This window comes from Microplitis demolitor, chromosome 9 (genome assembly GCF_026212275.2).
Source record: "Microplitis demolitor isolate Queensland-Clemson2020A chromosome 9, iyMicDemo2.1a, whole genome shotgun sequence".
Classification (NCBI taxonomy): Eukaryota; Metazoa; Arthropoda; class Insecta; order Hymenoptera; family Braconidae; genus Microplitis; species Microplitis demolitor.
The window spans coordinates 18,821,090-18,840,821 of NC_068553.1; the positions used below are offsets into that span (position 1 = coordinate 18,821,090).

The 19,732-nt window shown below is 26.3% G+C and overlaps 2 protein-coding genes and 1 long non-coding RNA gene across 3 annotated transcripts; 2 read left to right on the forward strand and 1 right to left on the reverse strand.

Moving 5' to 3' along the window:
• Positions 1-110: 110 nt before the first annotated feature.
• Positions 111-1,985, forward strand: LOC103578641 (malate dehydrogenase, cytoplasmic). Its single transcript, XM_008559779.3, has 4 exons — positions 111-235; positions 531-726; positions 795-1,117; positions 1,181-1,985. The coding sequence occupies exons 1-4, from the start codon at positions 233-235 to the stop codon at positions 1,658-1,660; spliced, it is 1,002 nt and encodes a 333-aa protein (XP_008558001.1). The 5' UTR covers positions 111-232; the 3' UTR covers positions 1,661-1,985.
• Positions 1,981-19,349, reverse strand: LOC128668662 (uncharacterized). Its single transcript, XR_008404305.1, has 3 exons — positions 19,276-19,349; positions 19,075-19,198; positions 1,981-2,822 (listed from the first exon to the last, which is right to left on the reverse strand). It is a non-coding gene; the product is annotated as an uncharacterized LOC128668662 (long non-coding RNA).
• On the forward strand, positions 3,468-4,896 carry LOC103578642 (ceramide glucosyltransferase-B). The gene is made up of 2 exons (XM_008559780.2): positions 3,468-4,704; positions 4,763-4,896. The coding sequence occupies exons 1-2, from the start codon at positions 3,508-3,510 to the stop codon at positions 4,814-4,816; spliced, it is 1,251 nt and encodes a 416-aa protein (XP_008558002.2). The 5' UTR covers positions 3,468-3,507; the 3' UTR covers positions 4,817-4,896.
• Positions 19,350-19,732: the final 383 nt, after the last annotated feature.

The window sequence follows — 19,732 nt, forward strand, 5'->3', positions numbered from 1 at the left end:
TCCATCGACTGTTTTATCGTATTTTTAGAGTCGATAATTTAGGAATTTTTTTGCACAGAGATCTTAATGCACAGAGTTGTAAATCTGCCAAAAAAACGTCATTTTTCCAGCAGTGCCATCATTCGTCATTCAACAACTTCCTGCTTTATTCTCCATTCGTCAATTGTCTCTCCTCAGTCTTGGATCAAACCTCCAATAAAAGTCGAGCCAGAAAATTCTTCGAAAGCTGAAAATGGTAAGCATCCATTTGATAATTTCCCTAAAAAAATAAATATTTTAATAAATATTAGAATAATTTAATAAATGAAAAACCAAAAACGACCATCTTACATCACCAGTTCAATCATTGATTAAACAGTTGATTAGAATAACCTTAACTTGACCTTGACTTGTGACTTTGACCCATTTGCTGGCTAGTGTCCAACGAATTACCATCTAATTATATCTAATGAACCTGACACTAGAAAACGGACCTAGAAATAGACCAAAGCAACATGACCCGAAAAAAATCTGATTTTTATAAAATCCAGGTGGAACCGATAAACGTCGTAGTAACTGGAGCTGCGGGTCAAATAGCCTACTCGCTGCTGTACCAATTAGCAGCGGGATCAGTATTTGGCCCAGATCAGCCAATAAATTTACGTCTGCTGGACATAAAGCCGATGATGGACGTTCTGCAGGGCGTCGTAATGGAACTTGAAGACCTGGCACTTCCTTTATTGCGAGGTAAAAATTTTTTTATCGATTTGTAGCAATGAAAGCTCTGGACTTGGTATTACTGATGATTATTCCAGATGTCCTGCCGACCGCTGATGCTGGGGCAGCATTCAAAGATGCCGCGGCAGCATTCCTGGTCGGGGCGATGCCACGTAAACAGGGAATGGAACGCAAGGACCTTCTGGCAGCGAATGTCAAAATATTCAAAGACCAGGGCGAAGCTTTGGACAAGTTCGCGCGCAAGGATATCAAGGTCCTGGTGGTTGGCAACCCGGCAAACACAAATGCTTTGATCTGTTCCCACTACGCTCCGAGTATTCCCAAGGAAAACTTCACTGCTATGACCAGATTGGACCAGAATCGCGCTCAGGCAGCTCTGGCTTCACGTCTTGGTGTCCAGGTCAGTCCAATTAGAGCCCAGTAATAATTATTTAACCGTTAATTAAATTATGATATGAACTAGGTCGACAAGATCAAGAACGTCATCATCTGGGGCAACCACAGCTCGACTCAGTACCCGGATGCTGCGCATGCTGTTGCTGAGTTGCCAGGAAAGGGGTCAGTGAGTGTCAGCTCTGCGGTCAATGACAGCGGCTGGCTCAATGGGGAATTCTTGGAGACGATCCAGAAACGCGGGGCCGCAGTGATCGCCGCGCGCAAAATGTCATCAGCGATGTCTGCTGCCAAAGCCGCCGGGGACCACATGAGGGACTGGTGGTTCGGAACGAAACCCGGGCAATGGGTTTCCATGGGCGTCGTCTCTGACGGCAGCTATGGAATCCCCAAGGACATCGTCTTCTCATTCCCGGTTACTGTCAAGGACAAAAAGTTTGAAATCGTTCAGGGATTGGAGATCAGCGAGTTTGCGAGGTCTAAATTGGGCATCACTTCCAAGGAGCTGGAGGAAGAACGAGCTGAAGCCCACCAGGTTCTTATGCCATGACTATTTGATGACAAGTCGAACAAATCACCAGTGTGTGTTACATGTAGATTGTAATCTGTTGTTATCCTCAATTTGTTTTAATTTATTTATGATAAATTGAAATATTACCCAGTGATGTATAATTATCATATTTTTTAAACATATCAGAGGCCAAATTTATGTTATTTACTTTCGTTTTATTATTAAACACTAATCTTATTTTTTTCTCTACGGGTCAAAGATTCCAAATCTACAGAATGATATGATTTATTTTTTCATTTTATTGTTTAAATAAAAATGTATAAACAATAAATATATATTGGAATGAATAAATAGTTTAAATGAATGAGTTGCTTGAATTTTTATCATATTACCCAGCAATTTGTTGTCAATTTAGATACAGGAGCTGGGATTCTCATAAGGACGCCAATTTTATAAGAAAGTTTCTTACAATTTCCAGCTGCAATATGATGAAAATATGCCAGAAAGTTCTTGTCAAATTGATGTCAAATTATTGTTCCCTGAGTTATTGCCATCAACTGTTACGCAGTTGCAAGAATGTTGACAATAAATTGCAGTATCAGTTACAAAGGCTGAAGTTGTCATCAACTAAATTTCAACTTTCCCAGAAAGTTTCGAAGAATCTGCAGCTGTAATATGAAGAAAATTTGACAGAAAAAGTTCTCATCAAATTGCTGACAACATACTTTTCTAATTAATTGTCAACTATATCACGGTTACAGAACTTGTCGGCATTTGGATGCTCATTTTTGAGAAAGTTAGCAACAAGTTGCTGCATCATTCACAAAAGCCGTTATTGATTCATTGCAAATTGTCAGCAATTTTCTGAGAAAGTTAACAACAATTTGCAAAGGCTGAAATTGGCATCAATTGATCACAAATTGACAGCAATTTATTAACCAGAAAAATGTTGACATCCAAAAGTTAAATTTTCATTGTAAGTAAAAGTTATCAACTTGCACAATTTTGACGGTAGATAGCGCTGCGAATTGAGTCTTTTAAATTCAATATCTCGTCGGAAAGTGGCGCCTATGCAAAAATAATAATCGTGGAGTATAGGAGGTATAGGATATGAGTATATTGTAGCCCCCGAAGCTGTCATACGCCAGTTTCTTTCTCAGTTAAGCGTCGTCGTGTAAGTTCCGTGTTGATCGGCGTTTGCCTACAGCACAAATTACAAAAGTCATATCATTATTTTCGCTCAATGTTACTTAAAATCTCAATTAAAACAACAAACTCAAAATACTCGGTAATTCCATCAACCATGGAATTTATTTATAAAATAACCACTCATATACCTCAATAAAAATCAATCCAATAGCTCCAACTTTAATCAAATAAATTTTAATATTTTAAAAAAAACCACCAACATTAATAATAAAAAATATAAATATCAATATCAATAATAATAAATAACCAAGTGATTAAATTTCGTTGCCCATGGAACGAAATAGTGGATTGAAAAATAAAATCCATCGATCAGATCATCATCATCATCATCAACTCAACATCATCAGTAGCATCAGTAGCCATTACCCGGTGTTTGTTACAAACACGCGGAGACATCAACGTTTTAGAAAAAGGCGGGTACGTGATAAAAATATATAGTTTTATTAATTAACCACCATCAATATATATATATAAACGTATGTATAGATATGTTTATTTAAAAAGTGGACCAAGTACTAAAATGGTTATGTCCAGATTAAACCCAGTTCGCTTAAAAGGATCTAAAAGTAACCGTGGACTAGACGTCGAGTGTTGCTGGTGCTGGTGGTGATCAATAAAAAAAAAAAAAAAAAAAAAAACCAACAACAAAATATATATAAAATAAGTGTATAAAAAAAATGAGCTCTATGATCTACACCCTCTATGGGTTCGCAATATTTTTCATGGTCTTCTGGTTGGGAATGTGGTGCGTCCATATACTGGCGTTGATAACCGCCCGGTGCAAACTCCACCGTAAGCCGACCGCGGTCCAGCTGCCCTCGAGCTACGAGGTCCCGTTGATGGGAGTGTCGATAATAAAACCGCTGATGGGAGTCGACTCTAACCTCTACAACAACCTGGAGACGTTTTTCACCTTGGACTACCCGATCTACGAGCTGCTGTTCTGCGTCGAGGACAAGCAGGACCCGGTCCTGGTCCTCATTCGCAAATTAATAGACAAGTATCCCCAGATCGAGACGCGTTTGTTCATTGGGGGATGTAGGGTCGGAGTAAACCCAAAGATAAATAACATGTACCCGGCTTACGAGGCTGCCAAGTATGAGCTGATACTGATAAGCGACAGCGGGATCAGGATGAAGGAGGACACGCTACTGGACATGGTCAGATACATGAGCGACAACGTGGCTCTGGTCCACCAGCTGCCGTTCACTTACGAGCAGCGCGAGGGATTCGCTGCTGCTTATGAGAAAATTTACTTCGGGACTGTCCAGTCGCGCATGTACTTGGCCGCGGATTTGCTCAACATAAACTGTCACACTGGGATGTCTGCGCTGATAAGGAAGTCGCCTTTGGACGAGGTCGGGGGACTCAAGACCTTCGGAGTCTACTTGGCGGAGGATTTTTTCTACGCAAAGTCCCTGGTGGACCGCGGGTGGAAGATCACCGTCTGCTCGCAGCCTGCGATGCAGAACAGCGGGCAGTGCGAGTTGAATTTGTTCCAAGCGAGACTGCGGAGGTGGGCGAAGCTCAGGGTCGCGATGCTGCCCACGACTATTATTCTTGAACCCTTGAGTGAGTGCTTTATTTTAGGGGCATGTGCGTCTTGGGCCGCGGCTGTACTCTTCGAGTGGGACTCACTGGTTTTTTATCTTATTCACATTTTGATGTGGTTCATGTTGGACTGGACGTTGTTGTGTATCGTGCAGAATAGTCCGTTGCCACTTAACAAATTGGAGTTTTTGTTCGGGTGGTTCCTCAATGAGACCATAAGACCCTACTTGTTCATACAGGCGGTCTTGGACCCGCTTATTCAGTGGAGGTCGAGGGTCTACAAGCTAAAATGGGGAGGATTGGCTGAAGAAGTCAAGGCTAAGGTTAAATACTAGCTATAGTTTTATTTTATTTATTAATTGTATTGTTTTTTTTTTTTAGTGGCAATGCAGCAGACTAGAATTTTTTTTTTGCATGAAAACTTTTGGATTATAAATAAAAAAATTCAGGAGATGAAAGTGCGCATTTTTCATTTTGACGTCTGCTGCATTCATGGTTTTTTTTTTTTTTTTTTTTTTTTTTTTTAATGATACTGAAGTTAGACGGCAAATAATTTTTGATTTGAAAAAAATTAAAAATTGCACTTGTTTTTTAATTTTCTACGTGTGCATATTTTTAGTTTTTTTTTTTTTTGGAGTAGATTTGGGAAAAAAAGTTGATAATTGTCGACTAACTTCAGGATCATTTTGTAATTACTCAAGTTCATTGGGTAGCAAGACTTTGTAATTAACTTGTGATAAAAAAATTATTTATCTATTTTTCAGTTACTCCGCCTATTTTTACTGATAATTACTCGGTAATTTGGAAGTGGGCTGGGCTTGTTGGTCATAAAAAAATGAAAAATGTTTTTTTTTAGTTTGAAATTTTTCTACTAAGCGGTAAAAAAATATGGCGTAGTAAAAGTACTCCAGTTTTTTTTTTTTAATAATTTTTGTTTAAAACAAAAATACAAAAATAATTTGTTTTTCAAATCAAAATTCAAAAAAATTTCTCATATTTTTGTTTGATGAAAATTCAAAAAATTCCTCATTTTTTTTTTCAAATTAAAATTCAAAAAATTCCTCATTTCTTTCCAAATTGAAATTCGAAATAATTCCTCATATTATTTTTTTTTTTTAATGAAAATTCCAAAAATTTCTCATTTTTTTCAAATTAAAATTCAAAAAATTCCGCATAATTTAAAAAATTGAAATTCAAAAAATTCCTCATATTTTTTTAAAATTAAAATTCAAAAAATTCCTCATATTTTTTAAAAATTAAAATTCAAAAAAATTCCTTATATTTTTTAAAATTTTCGTTTCCATAAAAATGAAAAAAAATCTCAAAAATTAAAAAATTTTTTATGATCAAAAATAAAGCGAGTCCTAAAAAAAAAATTATAAAATAATTTGAAGTTTAATCGCTTCTACATCAATAATAAATTATTGAGCTATCAGACTTTTAATTACTCAATCGCAGAACAAAAATGTCTGTAAAAATGACTATTTTTTTTTTACTGCATTTAATTTTTAACGTAAAATATTTATTTAAGATAAAAGTAATTAATAATTTAAAGCGATCAATTAAATGAACAAATTAATAATAATAAACTAAAGTATTAATGTCTTGCTACCAAATAATTTATTTCCTCGCAGCTAATTGCATTAAATTTTAGACGCTAATTGTAATATATATATATAAATAAATATAAATATATATTATGACTGATTTATACAATTAACTCGCATAATGTCTTCATACGCAGTACAACCAGTTATTAGTGTAATTTATAAATAATTAAATTAAAAAATTAGTTAATTTATAATTATTAAATATATATAATAGATTAATTAATAATAATTTAATTAACATTTTTTTCGATTTTTTAAATTTATAAATCCAAATAAACGATACACGTTTATTTCATTTATTATTAATATTTAATTAACACGCTGATTATTTTCTCATTCAAAAAATTCATAAATATATATATATATATATATATATATATATATACAAATATACAGAAAAAAAAAATTTCCCAACCCAAGTAAAATTTTAATTTTCAATTCATGATAAAAAAAATTTTCGCGAGAAATTTTCTCGTAAAAAATTTCTTAGAACGAATAAATTTCTTAACGCGAAAAAATTTTGTCTCAAAAAAAAAATTTTTTTTCAATTCATGATGCCAAAATTTTCGTCTGTAAAAAATAAATTTTTTTTGCTGTATATATATAAAGACATATATTTATACATGCGAGTGTTACTTTGACATCTATTACTCTATTGTTGTATTGTATAATCTAGTGAGTAAAAAAAAAGATTAGAGTTGAAAAGAAGTTTCAAAGAGTGGGAGTAGTAACTGAATAAATAAGGATAGAAAATGTATATATACATGTATGTGTACATATATATTGTCTGTCCTCGTTGGTTGATAATGTCAACGAGAGTGAAAATAGCAGTCTTGGTCTTGGTAGACTTACGATAACAATAAAATGCTCGTACCAAGGTAACGGGGTAAAAGAAATGAGAAAATAGGGTCACGGGTATTACTTTTTTTTGTCTTTACACCCTTATATTTAATGTGAGAAATAATTATTTTTTCATGGGAATTTTAATTTTAATTTTTTTGGAGTAAAGTGTGCGCATAATTACAAATAATTAATTTATTTCAATAAAAATTTCAAATTTGAATTAAAATTCGCGCGCTGTTTTATGAAAAATTTAAAAAAAAATTTAATTCGTCTGTAATTTTGTCTTTAATGCAATAATTGTTTAATTTAAAATAACAATCAACAGTTAAAGTATTACTAATTAATGAAACTAAATGTTGCAATAATTAAAAATAAAATATTATTTATAAGACGACTAATTAATGAAAAAAATAAAATAAAGCAATTCTTAATAAGGCTAAGAAAAATAATAAATAATTTAATTGCTAAATAATATTGACTAAAGTATTATTTACTAGGATAGATTAAGTTGTACTTGACAAAACATATTCAAGGCTTAGTTTGTTATGAAAACCTGTTTTAATATAAAAATCAAATTCAAGGTCTATAACTATTTTATTTTATTTTTTAATTTTTAAGATAAGTATAGTTTATGATACTAAAGTTAGCCGACGTTCAATAATTTTTTGATTTTTTAAAAACAACAAGTCAAAAAAAAAAAAAATAAAAAATTGCACTTATAGCTTTTTAAATTCTCTACATGTGCATTTTTTTAGTTTTTTTTTTTAGCAATTCATTTGTCAAAAACAAAAATCCTAAAATTTTTACTAGTCTACTAATTTAAAATACTGAAATTAATCGACGTCTAATAACTTTTGGATTTTTTTTTAAATGATAAATTTCAAAAAAAAAAAAAAATATTTCAAAAAATTGCACTTTCAGTTTTTGAAATTCTCTACATGTGCATTTTTTTAGTTTTTTTTTTTTAGCAATTCATTTGTCAAAAACAAAAATCCTAAAATTTTTACTAGTCTACTAATTTAAAATACTTAAATTAATCGACGTCTAATAACTTTTGGATTTTTTTTTAAATGATAAATTTCAAAAAAAAAAAATATTTCAAAAAATTGCACCTTCAGTTTTTGAAATTCTCTACATGTGCATTTTTTTATTTTATTTTTTTTATGCAATTTCATTAAAAAAAAAAAAATCCGAAAATTTAATAACTGTCTTTTAACTTTAGAATCATAAATTTTTTTAGATAAAAAATCCATTAATTTTTTTTTTATCAAAAAAATGAATAATTTAAAATTTCTCACATTTAATTCAACGTGTTAATTAAATATATAAGTATTGTATGGCCAATAAAGCGCTAAATCGCTTAGACATTAAGTAAAAATAAATAGTAAAAATTAAGTATTAGAATTTAAACAAAAAAAAAAAAATAATAAATAATAACAACTCTAGTAATTACAAATTTGCGCACATAGACTGTTGCATAATTTTTTTTTACGCTTATGAAAAATTGAATCTCAAAAAAAATATCAATTAATTTATTATCAATAACATACTTTAGTTTTTTTTTTAATTATATTTCATCTGTATAAATAACTTTCATTTATTATATTAACGCATAATCATGTAGTGCATATGCGAAGTACTTAATGTTAATTACTTCGTAAGACTAATAAGATTACTATTTAATAAAAACGAATAATAGCATAATGTAAATACATCATCTGCGAATCACTCGTGTACAAAATAATAAAAATTTAAATAAAAATAAATCATTATTTAAAAAATACAACTAATAATAACTTGGCTATATTTAACATCTACATATATATATATGTATCATATATATGTCGTTTAATTTAGAATCTAGTGCCTCAGAGACAAGAGGTATTGATTATTGTGGCCTGTGTACGACAGATTAAATTGAACACACGAAATATCAATGTATGCGTATGTTACCTTTTTTTATTAATTTATTATTATAATTATCATTAATTTGTAAATAATTACAAGTCAATTTTTCTATGTATAATAATTATATGTTTATTTATTTATTTATTCGCATTATTTTTAATTTAAATTAATTTTTTTACTTTTGGCGCGAAAATTTAAATTTGAATTTTAAATTTTTAAAAAAATTAAATTATAGTATACAGAAGGTCGTAATATCAATTGCATAATACGGTTAGAGATATAGATATATGTAGGAATATGTGCATGACCAATTACTCGTTACATTACATGTGTGTATTACATTCAATTATAAAATATGTTCTGATTTAATAAATGTGATTTTTTTTTTACATGAAATTATTTTTTTTTTTTTTTTTACTTTATTATTGGAATGAAAATTTATTTTTAAAAAAATTTAATTAATTAAATGAGGTGTGGAATAAAATGAGGGTAATAAAGTTTATTTAAAATTTTTGGCTAAGACAGTGACCTTTATTTGAATGAAGAAATGTAATCAAGGTCATTATTATAAATATTTATTTTTATTATTTATTGAGGAAATAAAAATTGTATAGTTTTTTTTTTTTGTTATGAATCAAATGTTATACTATTAAATAAACATATGAAATAGAGATGAGGCTGAATATAGAGAATATAAAATAAGTAGCCAAGTAGGACAAAGGAAATATATAAACGTGGGAAAATATACTCATACACTTGGCATTCAAACTATTTTAGTTTATATGAAAATGTTTTTTTTTTGTCAGTGAACTTGCAACGAAATTAAGTGACGCGAAATTGATAAATTTTTTTTTTTTAAATATTTAAATTTTTATTTCAGTTCAAGAATTAAATTTAAATTCAAAATTTCGCGGTAAAAATAATTAATTTGTCCATTAAATTTAAATTTAAAAATTCGCGGTAAAAAAAAAGTAATTTGTCGATTAAAATTTGAATTCAAAATTTCGCGGTAAAACAATTCATTTGTCCATTAAAATTTTAATTTAAAAGTTGGCGGTAAAATAAAATAATTCGTCCATTAAGTTTAAATTCGAAATTTTGCGGTAAAATAAATTAAATTTAAAATCAAATGTAAAAAAATTGAAGTAAATGAAAAATTGAAAACTAAAAATTTAAAGAAATTAATTTTTTTTTTTTTTAAATTCCTAAAAAATAATTTTTAAAAAAACAGATTAGCCGATAGACAATAATCTCTTATCACCATCTGATTATCTGATTAGGTGAAAAAAAAAGTAACGCCGATGTTAAATAATGACATGACAATAAAGCTTAGATTTTATCAGCCGTCAGATTGCACCGATAACGAAGCACACACGGTGTGGTTTAAACCCGAGTCAAGTTTGCGTATAACATAAAATAATACATACGTGGAAAGTACTGCAACACTTGATCGATTTAAAGAATAAACGTTATGTCAACATATGTGATATTCATATGAATAAGGTCTAAATGGATTGTTAAGTTAAGTGGTATTAGTCATACTTAAATCTACTCTACTCCACTCGCACATTACATGTGTATTTTTAACTTACAAACCTTTTAGCCATTTATCTTAAACACTTGACACCTTTTCATTTTTTTTTTTTTTTTTTTTTTTTTCTATACATTACATGTCGCGATTACACATGACAAATATTGTCACTGATAGTCTGGAAGTAAAGATTAAATTTCTTTGTTTCAATTTCAATTCAAAATGACTCACAAGTTCAGGGAACTTTTATTATTATTTATTATTATTTTTTTTTTTTTTTAATAAATTTACGATAGAAGACTGACTAAAGGTTTAAGTACTCGAGCCTTAATTAAATATTTTTTTTTAATTAAATTAAAGTACTTTTACCGTGGGGCCAAATAATTTATTAAATAAAGGATTTATTTGCCGTGGGTTGATAGTTTTATTTTTAAAAAATTAAGTCTGATGTTTCGGTTGATCAATAACAGTAGTCAGGGAGGATAAATATATAATACATATATGGGTATATGTATATAGAGAAAAGTATGAATCGAGTCATAGCGTGTCGTATGAAATACTTTATTTCATGGCCTGGATAAACCTTTGGAACTAAACATTAAATCATATATTGAATAAATTAATACACACTGAAATATAAAAAATTTCATGCTCCTGTTAGCAAACAATTATCAATTTTCGGTTTTTTTATTTAGAGCAATGACTTGCAAGGTCAATGATTGATCTCTCAATTATGTAAAAATTTTTTAAAAATTAAAATCCATGAAATTTAAATTCTACATATTTATTTAAATGAAAGTAAAAGAGCGGTAAATTTAAATAACAAAAAAAATGAATTAAAATTTTTTTTCGCATTTAAAAAAAATTTTTAAAAATACAAAACTACTTTACTGATGATAAAAAAATATTTTCTGCGCATTCCATATTATTGCTCCTCATAAATACACTCCATTATAAAAATAATTAAAACTTATTTTTTATCATAAAAAAATATATAACCAGATAATTTAACGAATACTAAATAAATCTTATCGTTGTTTAATTTTTATTGTAGTTTAAAAAACGAAAAAAAATTGTGCAAACATTTTTATCTGGTTATTTTATAAATCATTACTGGTAAAGATTTTTTTTTTTTACTTACAAGTGATTAGTAATTTATAATTTAATTTTAATTTTATTTTTTATCAAAATTTATATATATATATATATATATTTGTTTTGCTACACAAATAATTCAATGTAAATTTATCTGGGTCAATTAAATCAATTTTTTTTTTTTTTAATTTTATAATTTTTAGTAAATAAAAATTGACTTGTAATTAAATACAAAAATATATATTAATAAAAATAATAAAAAAAGGTTCTGAAAGTAGCTTTGCAATATCTCATAAAACAAAAAATAAATAATAAAAAATATAAAATAAAACGTTCGCATACGTGTCTGTGATAATAAGTTTTAATTTGTGTTCATGGTAAAACTCGTTATTATAGTTAAATAAAAGAAAAATGACTAAATATGAATGATATGAAAATATGACACCTGATGCTGAATGCTATGTAAAAAAAAAAAAAAATAAAAAAATTATTATTACGATAATTGATAGGTGTAACAAGTAATAATGTATTATGTAATATATATAATATATATAATATGAAAATTTTGAGATTCCAAGTGACGTGTGTATTGATTCGTTTATTGAATAAAAGTGTGAGTGATTTAATAATTATTGTAAGCCTCGAAAGGAAAAAAAAAATAATTGATGAGTAATTAAAATTCATCTATAAATCAATATCACTTTGTTAATTATTTACCTTCTATACATTTATTTTTAGAGTAGGGCATGATTATACTGGAAAAATTCGGAGTGGATGTACAGAAAAATGAAAAATAAATTTTTCTTAATTTAAAAATTTTTTTTCGCGCCAAAAAAATTATTGTTTTCAATTTGTAGTAAGCCGCATGAAAAAATATATGGTAAACATATATTAAAAAATATATGTTATGGATATAAATATATATGTGACAATACATGAAATTTTATATAGAACTGTCTATAAATTTTGGCCAATTTTATTATATTTTTATATATGTTGTCTCTTATATAATTTCATATATTTTCATATAACTTCAGTATATCATTTATATATTTGAAAACTTATAATTTCAATATATTCAAACATAAATGTTATTTATATATGGAAACAAATAAGTCATCATTTTACCGGAGCTTCAAAAAAATTATTCAAATTTGAATTTATAATGCCGCGAATTTTTGATGGTAATACTACTGTTGTATGGTTTTAATACGTCATGAGTGACGAAATATAAAAGCAGAGTAATAAAAAATATATACATTGGGAAAATAATCGACAGGAACTTGGAAGTTGGATGTGCCTATAGGTCATGCAAGGTCACGTAAATAAGAGGTGAGTAGTGGAAACAGCTGCTTCGATCCATTCTTGCTCGAGTATTGCAATGTTCAAGGTATGAGGTATGTATACATACATACATATAAATTTATATACACATATATATATGTCCTATAGGCTGGACTCAAATCTGGGACAATTATGCGGCAAATATGTCAGGTACAATGCGCTTGTTACTTTTAGAAATTTAAATGTCATTTTGTTTATGCTCATATTTCCATCTATCAATTTCGATATATCGAATTTTTTTAAACCAATTACCGAAATCAATAAATCGATTGTTGCTTCGATATAAAAATTTGAAAATTTTTCAAATTTAAATTAGACAATTTATAAAATAAATACATTTTTTTGTATTAAAAATTTTCAAAAAAAAAAAAATAATTAATGAGAGTATTAAGATGTAATGAATTTGATATATTTTTGATTTAAAGTTCGTGGCCTAAATCTGTGCCTTCTAGGATTGGTACTCTCGTATGATGAAAAATCGATTTCCTTCTTGATACGTCACGCCCAGTAGTACAATCTCCCTTTACTTTTTCTATACATCCATCTATACATTTACAAACACACATACATATATATATGTCTGCGGAATTTTAAACAACTGGCATAGATGTGTTTTAACATTTATCTTTTTCTACTTCTTTATATTTTATCTTCATCTTTTTTTATCACTTGTACTTAAACCTGAAAATCGTTCTAAAAATAAGCTACGATAATTTATAGTTTAGTTTAAAATTTAAAAAATATTAAAATACTAATAAAAATAATCACATACTTGTTAAAAATTGAATAAATATACGTTTTTTCCTGTTTACAGAGTAATTAAATAAAATTTATATAAACCAGTGAGAATCACTGAAATGATAAATAAGTGAGAGTAGTTACGCTTGAAATGAGTTACATGTAGTCTATTTATTTATAATTTTTAAAAATAAACTGTGAAAAATTTAAAAAGTAAATGCGGCTTAAAATTTTTTGCAAAGGGGAATTTTTTTTTAAATTAAATCGCGATCAGGTTAGAATTAAATTCTTATCACTTTAGAATTATTCAGATGGAAAAAAGTAAAAATAATTCCCTATTTATTCTACATACGGATTAATTTTTTTTTTTTAAATATTGAATTTTCGGTTTAGATTTGAGTAAAATCAATTTATGATTTTTTTTTTTTGAATGTATTTACTCCAAAAATAATAATAATAATAATAATAATAATAATAATAATAATTTATCATTAATGCTGTTATTATTATTATTGTTATTATTATTATTATTATTATTATTATTATTATTATTATTATTATTATTATTATCCAACAATAGTAATAATAATAATAATAATAATAATAATAATAATAATAATAAAAACAAATATTAATGATAAATTATTATTATTATTATTATTATTATTATTATTATTATTATTATTATTATTGTTATTGTTATTATTATTATCACTATTGTTGGATAATAATCATAATAATAATAATAATAATAATAATAATAATAATAATAATAATAATAATAATTTATCATTAATGCTGTTATTATTATTATTGTTATTATTATTATTGTTATTATTATTATTATTATTATTATTATTATTATTATTATCATTATTATCATTATTATTATTATTATTATTATTATTATTATTATTATTATTATTATTATTATTATTATTATCATCATTATTATTATCATTATTATTATTATTATTATTATTATTATTATTATTATTATTATTATTATTATTATTATTATTATTATTATCATTATTATTATTATTATTATTATTATTATTATTATTATTATTATTATTATTATTATTATTATTATTATTATTATTATCATCATTATTATTATCATTATTATTATTATTATTATTATTATTATTATTATTATTATTATTATTGTTATTGTTATTGTTATTATTATTATCACTATTGTTGGATAATAATAATAATAATAATAATAATAATAATAATAATAATAATAATAATTTATCATTAATGCTGTTATTATTATTATTGTTATTATTATTATTGTTATTATTATTATTATTATTATTATTATTATTATTATTATTATTATTATTATTATTATTATCATTATTATTATTATTATTATTATTATTATTATTATTATTATTATTATCATTATTATTATTATTATTATTATTATTATTATTATTGTTATTGTTGTTATTATTATTATCACTATTGTTGGATAATAATAATAATAATAATAATAATAATGATAATAATAATGATGATAATAATAATAATAATAATAATAATAATAATAATAATAATAATAATAATAATAATAATAATAATAATAATAATGATAATAATAATAATAATAATAATAATAATAATAATAATAATAATAATAATAATAATAATAATAATAATAATAATAATAATAATAATAATAATGATAATAATAATAATAATAATAATAATAATAGTAATAATAATAATAATAATAATAATAATAATAATAAACTGATAGAGCAATCTAGTGAGTGAGAGTTAAAAAAAAAAAAAACAAAAGAAGTATTGTAACAAAAAACAAGTAGATGTACTGCAGACTGCAGTGTAGTTAAACAGGTGGACAAATAGCAAGTGCGTTAATTACAGTACCTCGGTTCGGCGAGGGCAAAGTATTATATACAAGTAGAAAAGCCGCATAATACCCAGGCTGAACCACCGTCCTTGGTTACGGAATGTTTACGACAACATTTGTTGTATTATATGTATGTTTTCTTGTTCTATTCCTACATTCTCTTTACACTATATACTATACATACTGTTCAAATTAATCTACTATATATTGTAGTTTAATGTTTTGTCGTGCGACATGTTCCGTGATTATGCTGATTTTAATTACAAGTCAAACGATATTACATTTTTTGCGCTAATTTTTTTTAAATACTCAATCAATTTTTCAAAAGTTATTTTTGAGCGTAAACTTTTTTTCGAGTCTTTCTCTCACGTTCTCCCCTTTGGGAGAGTTTTACACGTCGGTTAAATAAACGGAAGCACATTATTTTTAGTTAAATAATCAGTTTCTCTAAATTTTTTTTTTAAAAATCATCATATCAAATTTTTCAAAACTAAGAATCGCTTTATTTAAATCGCTGGTTAAAAAATTAAAAAAACTTGAAAGTCATTTCAAATTCTATTATTAATTCGAATAAATCAATTAATTCATTTAATTAATATTCATAATGATAGTGAATATAATTATATAAGAATGACGTCATGAAAAAATGTTAATAGTTGGATGAACTAAAAGAATTTTTTAATTATTTTATCTACCATATGAATCACTGATTAACACCGACTTACGAACTGTCATATGATATACTTATATATATAAATATACATATATATAAACATATAATGTTGCTCAAAGTCTTGTTACCGCGACCCGACAAATGAAACCTCGATAACTTTTAATACAATTACAAAAAAAGAGAGATCTACAAATATATGTATAAGTATATATATATATATATATTTTTTTTTTTTTGTACATAAAACTAGTACCGTAAGCCCTGAAAATAACAATTGAATGTAATGATAATTGTGCACTTGAAAACTAAGTCACAAAAGGTAACAACTTTTAAAATCCACGTGACATCTTGACTGTGGTTGTTAAATTCCCTTCCGATTATACATATATACAAATATACACATGTATATATGTATATATAGGACAAACAGTGAAACATACACTGGATTTTCCAGTCTGTCGAATTTTTTAATAGCAAATATACATGGAATTTTTAATGGACAAGATTTTGCTTATTTTTGAAATAATGGTTCAAATTTTTGATATTACGGCGAAAATATTGGTCTTATCAAAAAAGTTTTCGAATAAAAGTTGTAGGAAATTTAATTTTGTAAAAAAAATGTCTCTTATGATTTTCTTATACGACCGATATTTTACCCGTAATTCAAAAATTAAGATTCATAATGAACTATTCAAATTTTTTTTAATTTCCAAAATCTTAATTTTGAAACTACGGCTTTATTATTAGTCCTAAAGAAAAATTGTAAGAGACATTTTTTTTAGAAAATTTAATTTCCTACAACTTTTGTTCGAAATATTTTCTGATAAAACCAATATTTTACCCGTAATTCAAAAATTAAGATTCATAATGAACTATTCAAATTTTTTTTAATTTCCAAAATCTTAATTTTGAAACTACAGCTTTATTATTAGTCCTAAAAAAAAAATTGTAAGAGACATTTTTTTTAGAAAATTTAATTTCCTACAACTTTTGTTCAAAATATTTTTTGATAAGACCAATACTTTACCCGTAATTCAAAAATTAAGATTCATAATGAAGTATTCAAATTTTTTTTAATTTCCAAAATCTTAGTTTTGAAACTACAGCTTTATTATTAGTCCTAAAAAAAAATTGTAAGAAACATTTTTTTTAGAAAATTTAATTTCCTACAACTTTTGTTCAAAACATTTTTTGATAAGACCAAGATTTCACCCTAATATTAAAAATTTGACAGCATTAATTATTAATTTTCATTTTTAAATTAAGAATCCGGCCCTTTGATGACAATCGATTAAAAAACCAAAAGCAAAGTAAAATTCAAAACTTCGTTTAGTACCCAGGCTTCAGTTTAACGCGACTCTATTCTTTCACATACATATACATATATATACAAAAACATTCGTATTTAAATTATATAAAAAATTTGTTGACCTTAGGGTCAACTCTCGTTGACGACCAAGTAAATAATTTTTTATCCCGTCGATGACGTCTCTGGTTCACGGCCGCTTTAGTCACACCAATTGTTTATAAAACAATTTGGGTGGGCCAAATTGACAGGCCTTGAGACCAAGATATCAGTCGCTCTTTGTTTCGGTGTTAAAATCATGCGTTCCCAGAAAACAATTTAAAATTACTTTATTTATTTTCTCAGAAGAAAATGTCACTTTCCTGATAATGAGCCTGGGAACTTTGAAAAATATATTTTAATTATACAGAGCGCATATTTAAAATCTCTCGACTCGGAGACGTCAAAAACAGAGAAAAGTTCAAGGAAAGAGTTAATAAAGATAATGTTTGAAAATTTATTCACGCAGATTCTAGACATTCCAGACAACGAAAATTTCTAGGACCAAATAAATTTTTTTATTTATAAATTAAGAGGAAATGATAAATGTATATATCAGAGATATGAATCATTTAAATTTATGAAACTTTGTAATGGAGAATTAAATGAGTCATAAAGAAGATAATTTTGTTTGTCAGAGATTAAAAAAAATTTTTTTTTTATTCGAAAATTCAATATTTATAACATTCATTAGTTAATATTATTATTAATTAAAATTAAAATTCAAAAAATTATTTGATGTCAATTGTAAAATTTTTTGAATTTTTAAAAAATAAAAAAAAAATTTTTTAAATTCAGACAATTTTTCAACGTCAAAAATATTATTTCTGTCATGAAATTTTCCGCAATGCGCAATTGTCATATATTTTCATAAATGCTAAGTATATGTTTTTATATATCTACCTGTTATATATTATTATTATTTATGAAGAAAACAATGAAAATTTTATTTATGACGTGAATTTAAAAACTCATATATAATATATTTAAAATAGTCGTGGAAAAAAAAAAAAACTAAATGATGTATGAATTTAAAACGTAATATACCTGCAGCTAATAGTTGGAATACTTAAATATGAGTTTTATAACTTTATCGTACGATAATTATAATAAAGTTATCATATAAAATTTATTTACTGCAAAGAAAGAATCATTATTGTTAAATCGCTCGTGTGTTATTACTCATGTCTCGTATAACTTTATAAGTTTATGAATTATTTATCGGCAATTGTGATAGGTCTATTAAAGCTTCGCTTTAATTAGCATTCAAACAAAAAACGAAACCTTTCAAACTTTGTAATGAGAATTTACTGATCAAACTTATAATTATTAATTAATATTAAATGTATGAACATTTTTATTTTTTATTTTCATCCCAGGAGCCAGTTCATAGTAAATTGACATCAAAATGATCCACAATTTGATGTTAATTTGTTGTCACAAGTAAACGTTAGACTAGCAAAATTTTCTGCTGTCAATTTTAACCTACATGTATATATATATTTACTCCTGATTGAAATTAACATCAAAAAGCAACAAAATCACCAAAGGTAACTTTTAGCTTCATAATGTTTGTTGCCAAATTGATGGCAAATCTCAAAAGTAGAATAAAAAAAATTCAAATTAACTGCAGTTGCCGTCATTTTTTATACAAATAAAAAGATGCTAATTTGTAGCAAATGATTTGTTTATAGAAAAATAAGAAAAAAAAAACTTACTGCGAACTTAAGCGGCTGCTGGTAGCATAGACACGCAAGCAATTCATCTAGACATCTAAGGAACCGCTTGATCTGAATTGCGCAGTTGTTCAACCGAAGTAGATTATATGAATGTTACACTATTCTATTAATGGAAAAATAAAAATAAATACTGTGTTCTTAATATGTATGGGAATATTCAAAAAGTAGGGAAATTCTTACATAAGTCCTTGGTTTACTGCGAAAATGCCGAATATGTCAATTTTTGAGGTCAGACCTTTAGAAACAGTTCCAATACAGTGAGTCAGATGACGACTCGTGCCCTTTCTCTTACGCAGACGAACTTCTTCTGCGCATTTTTCGTGCGCACGCAGATAATGGTCACTTTCTTTAGAAATTTTTTTTGCGCATGCGCACACTTATTAAGCGCGAATATTTAAAAAATAAATTTTATCTCAGTTAAGCTTGAAATTGACAGCAAAAGTTGGAAACAAAAACTTGCGGTCAATTTTTTTTACTAGAAAAAAAAACTCAAATAAAAATTTCCTTGAATTTTTCGTCAAATGTACGTCAACTTTGGGCTTTTCCGTTTTTGATGTCAATTCGTATACAACTTTTGATGTTAATATGGATTCTAATTCTGGCAGTAAGTTGATGTCAATTTATATACAACTTTTGA

Bases quoted from the DNA above. Each gene is read 5' to 3' on its own strand.
- LOC103578641 (XM_008559779.3), top strand. The intron at 727-794 runs GTAAAAATTTTT...TGATTATTCCAG, and splicing joins GGCACTTCCTTTATTGCGAG to ATGTCCTGCCGACCGCTGAT. The intron at 1,118-1,180 runs GTCAGTCCAATT...GATATGAACTAG, and splicing joins CTTCACGTCTTGGTGTCCAG to GTCGACAAGATCAAGAACGT.
- LOC103578642 (XM_008559780.2), top strand. From the start codon at position 3,508: ATGAGCTCTATGATCTACACCCTCTATGGGTTCGCAATATTTTTCATG. The intron at 4,705-4,762 runs GTTAAATACTAG...TTTTTTTTTTAG, and splicing joins CTGAAGAAGTCAAGGCTAAG to TGGCAATGCAGCAGACTAGA.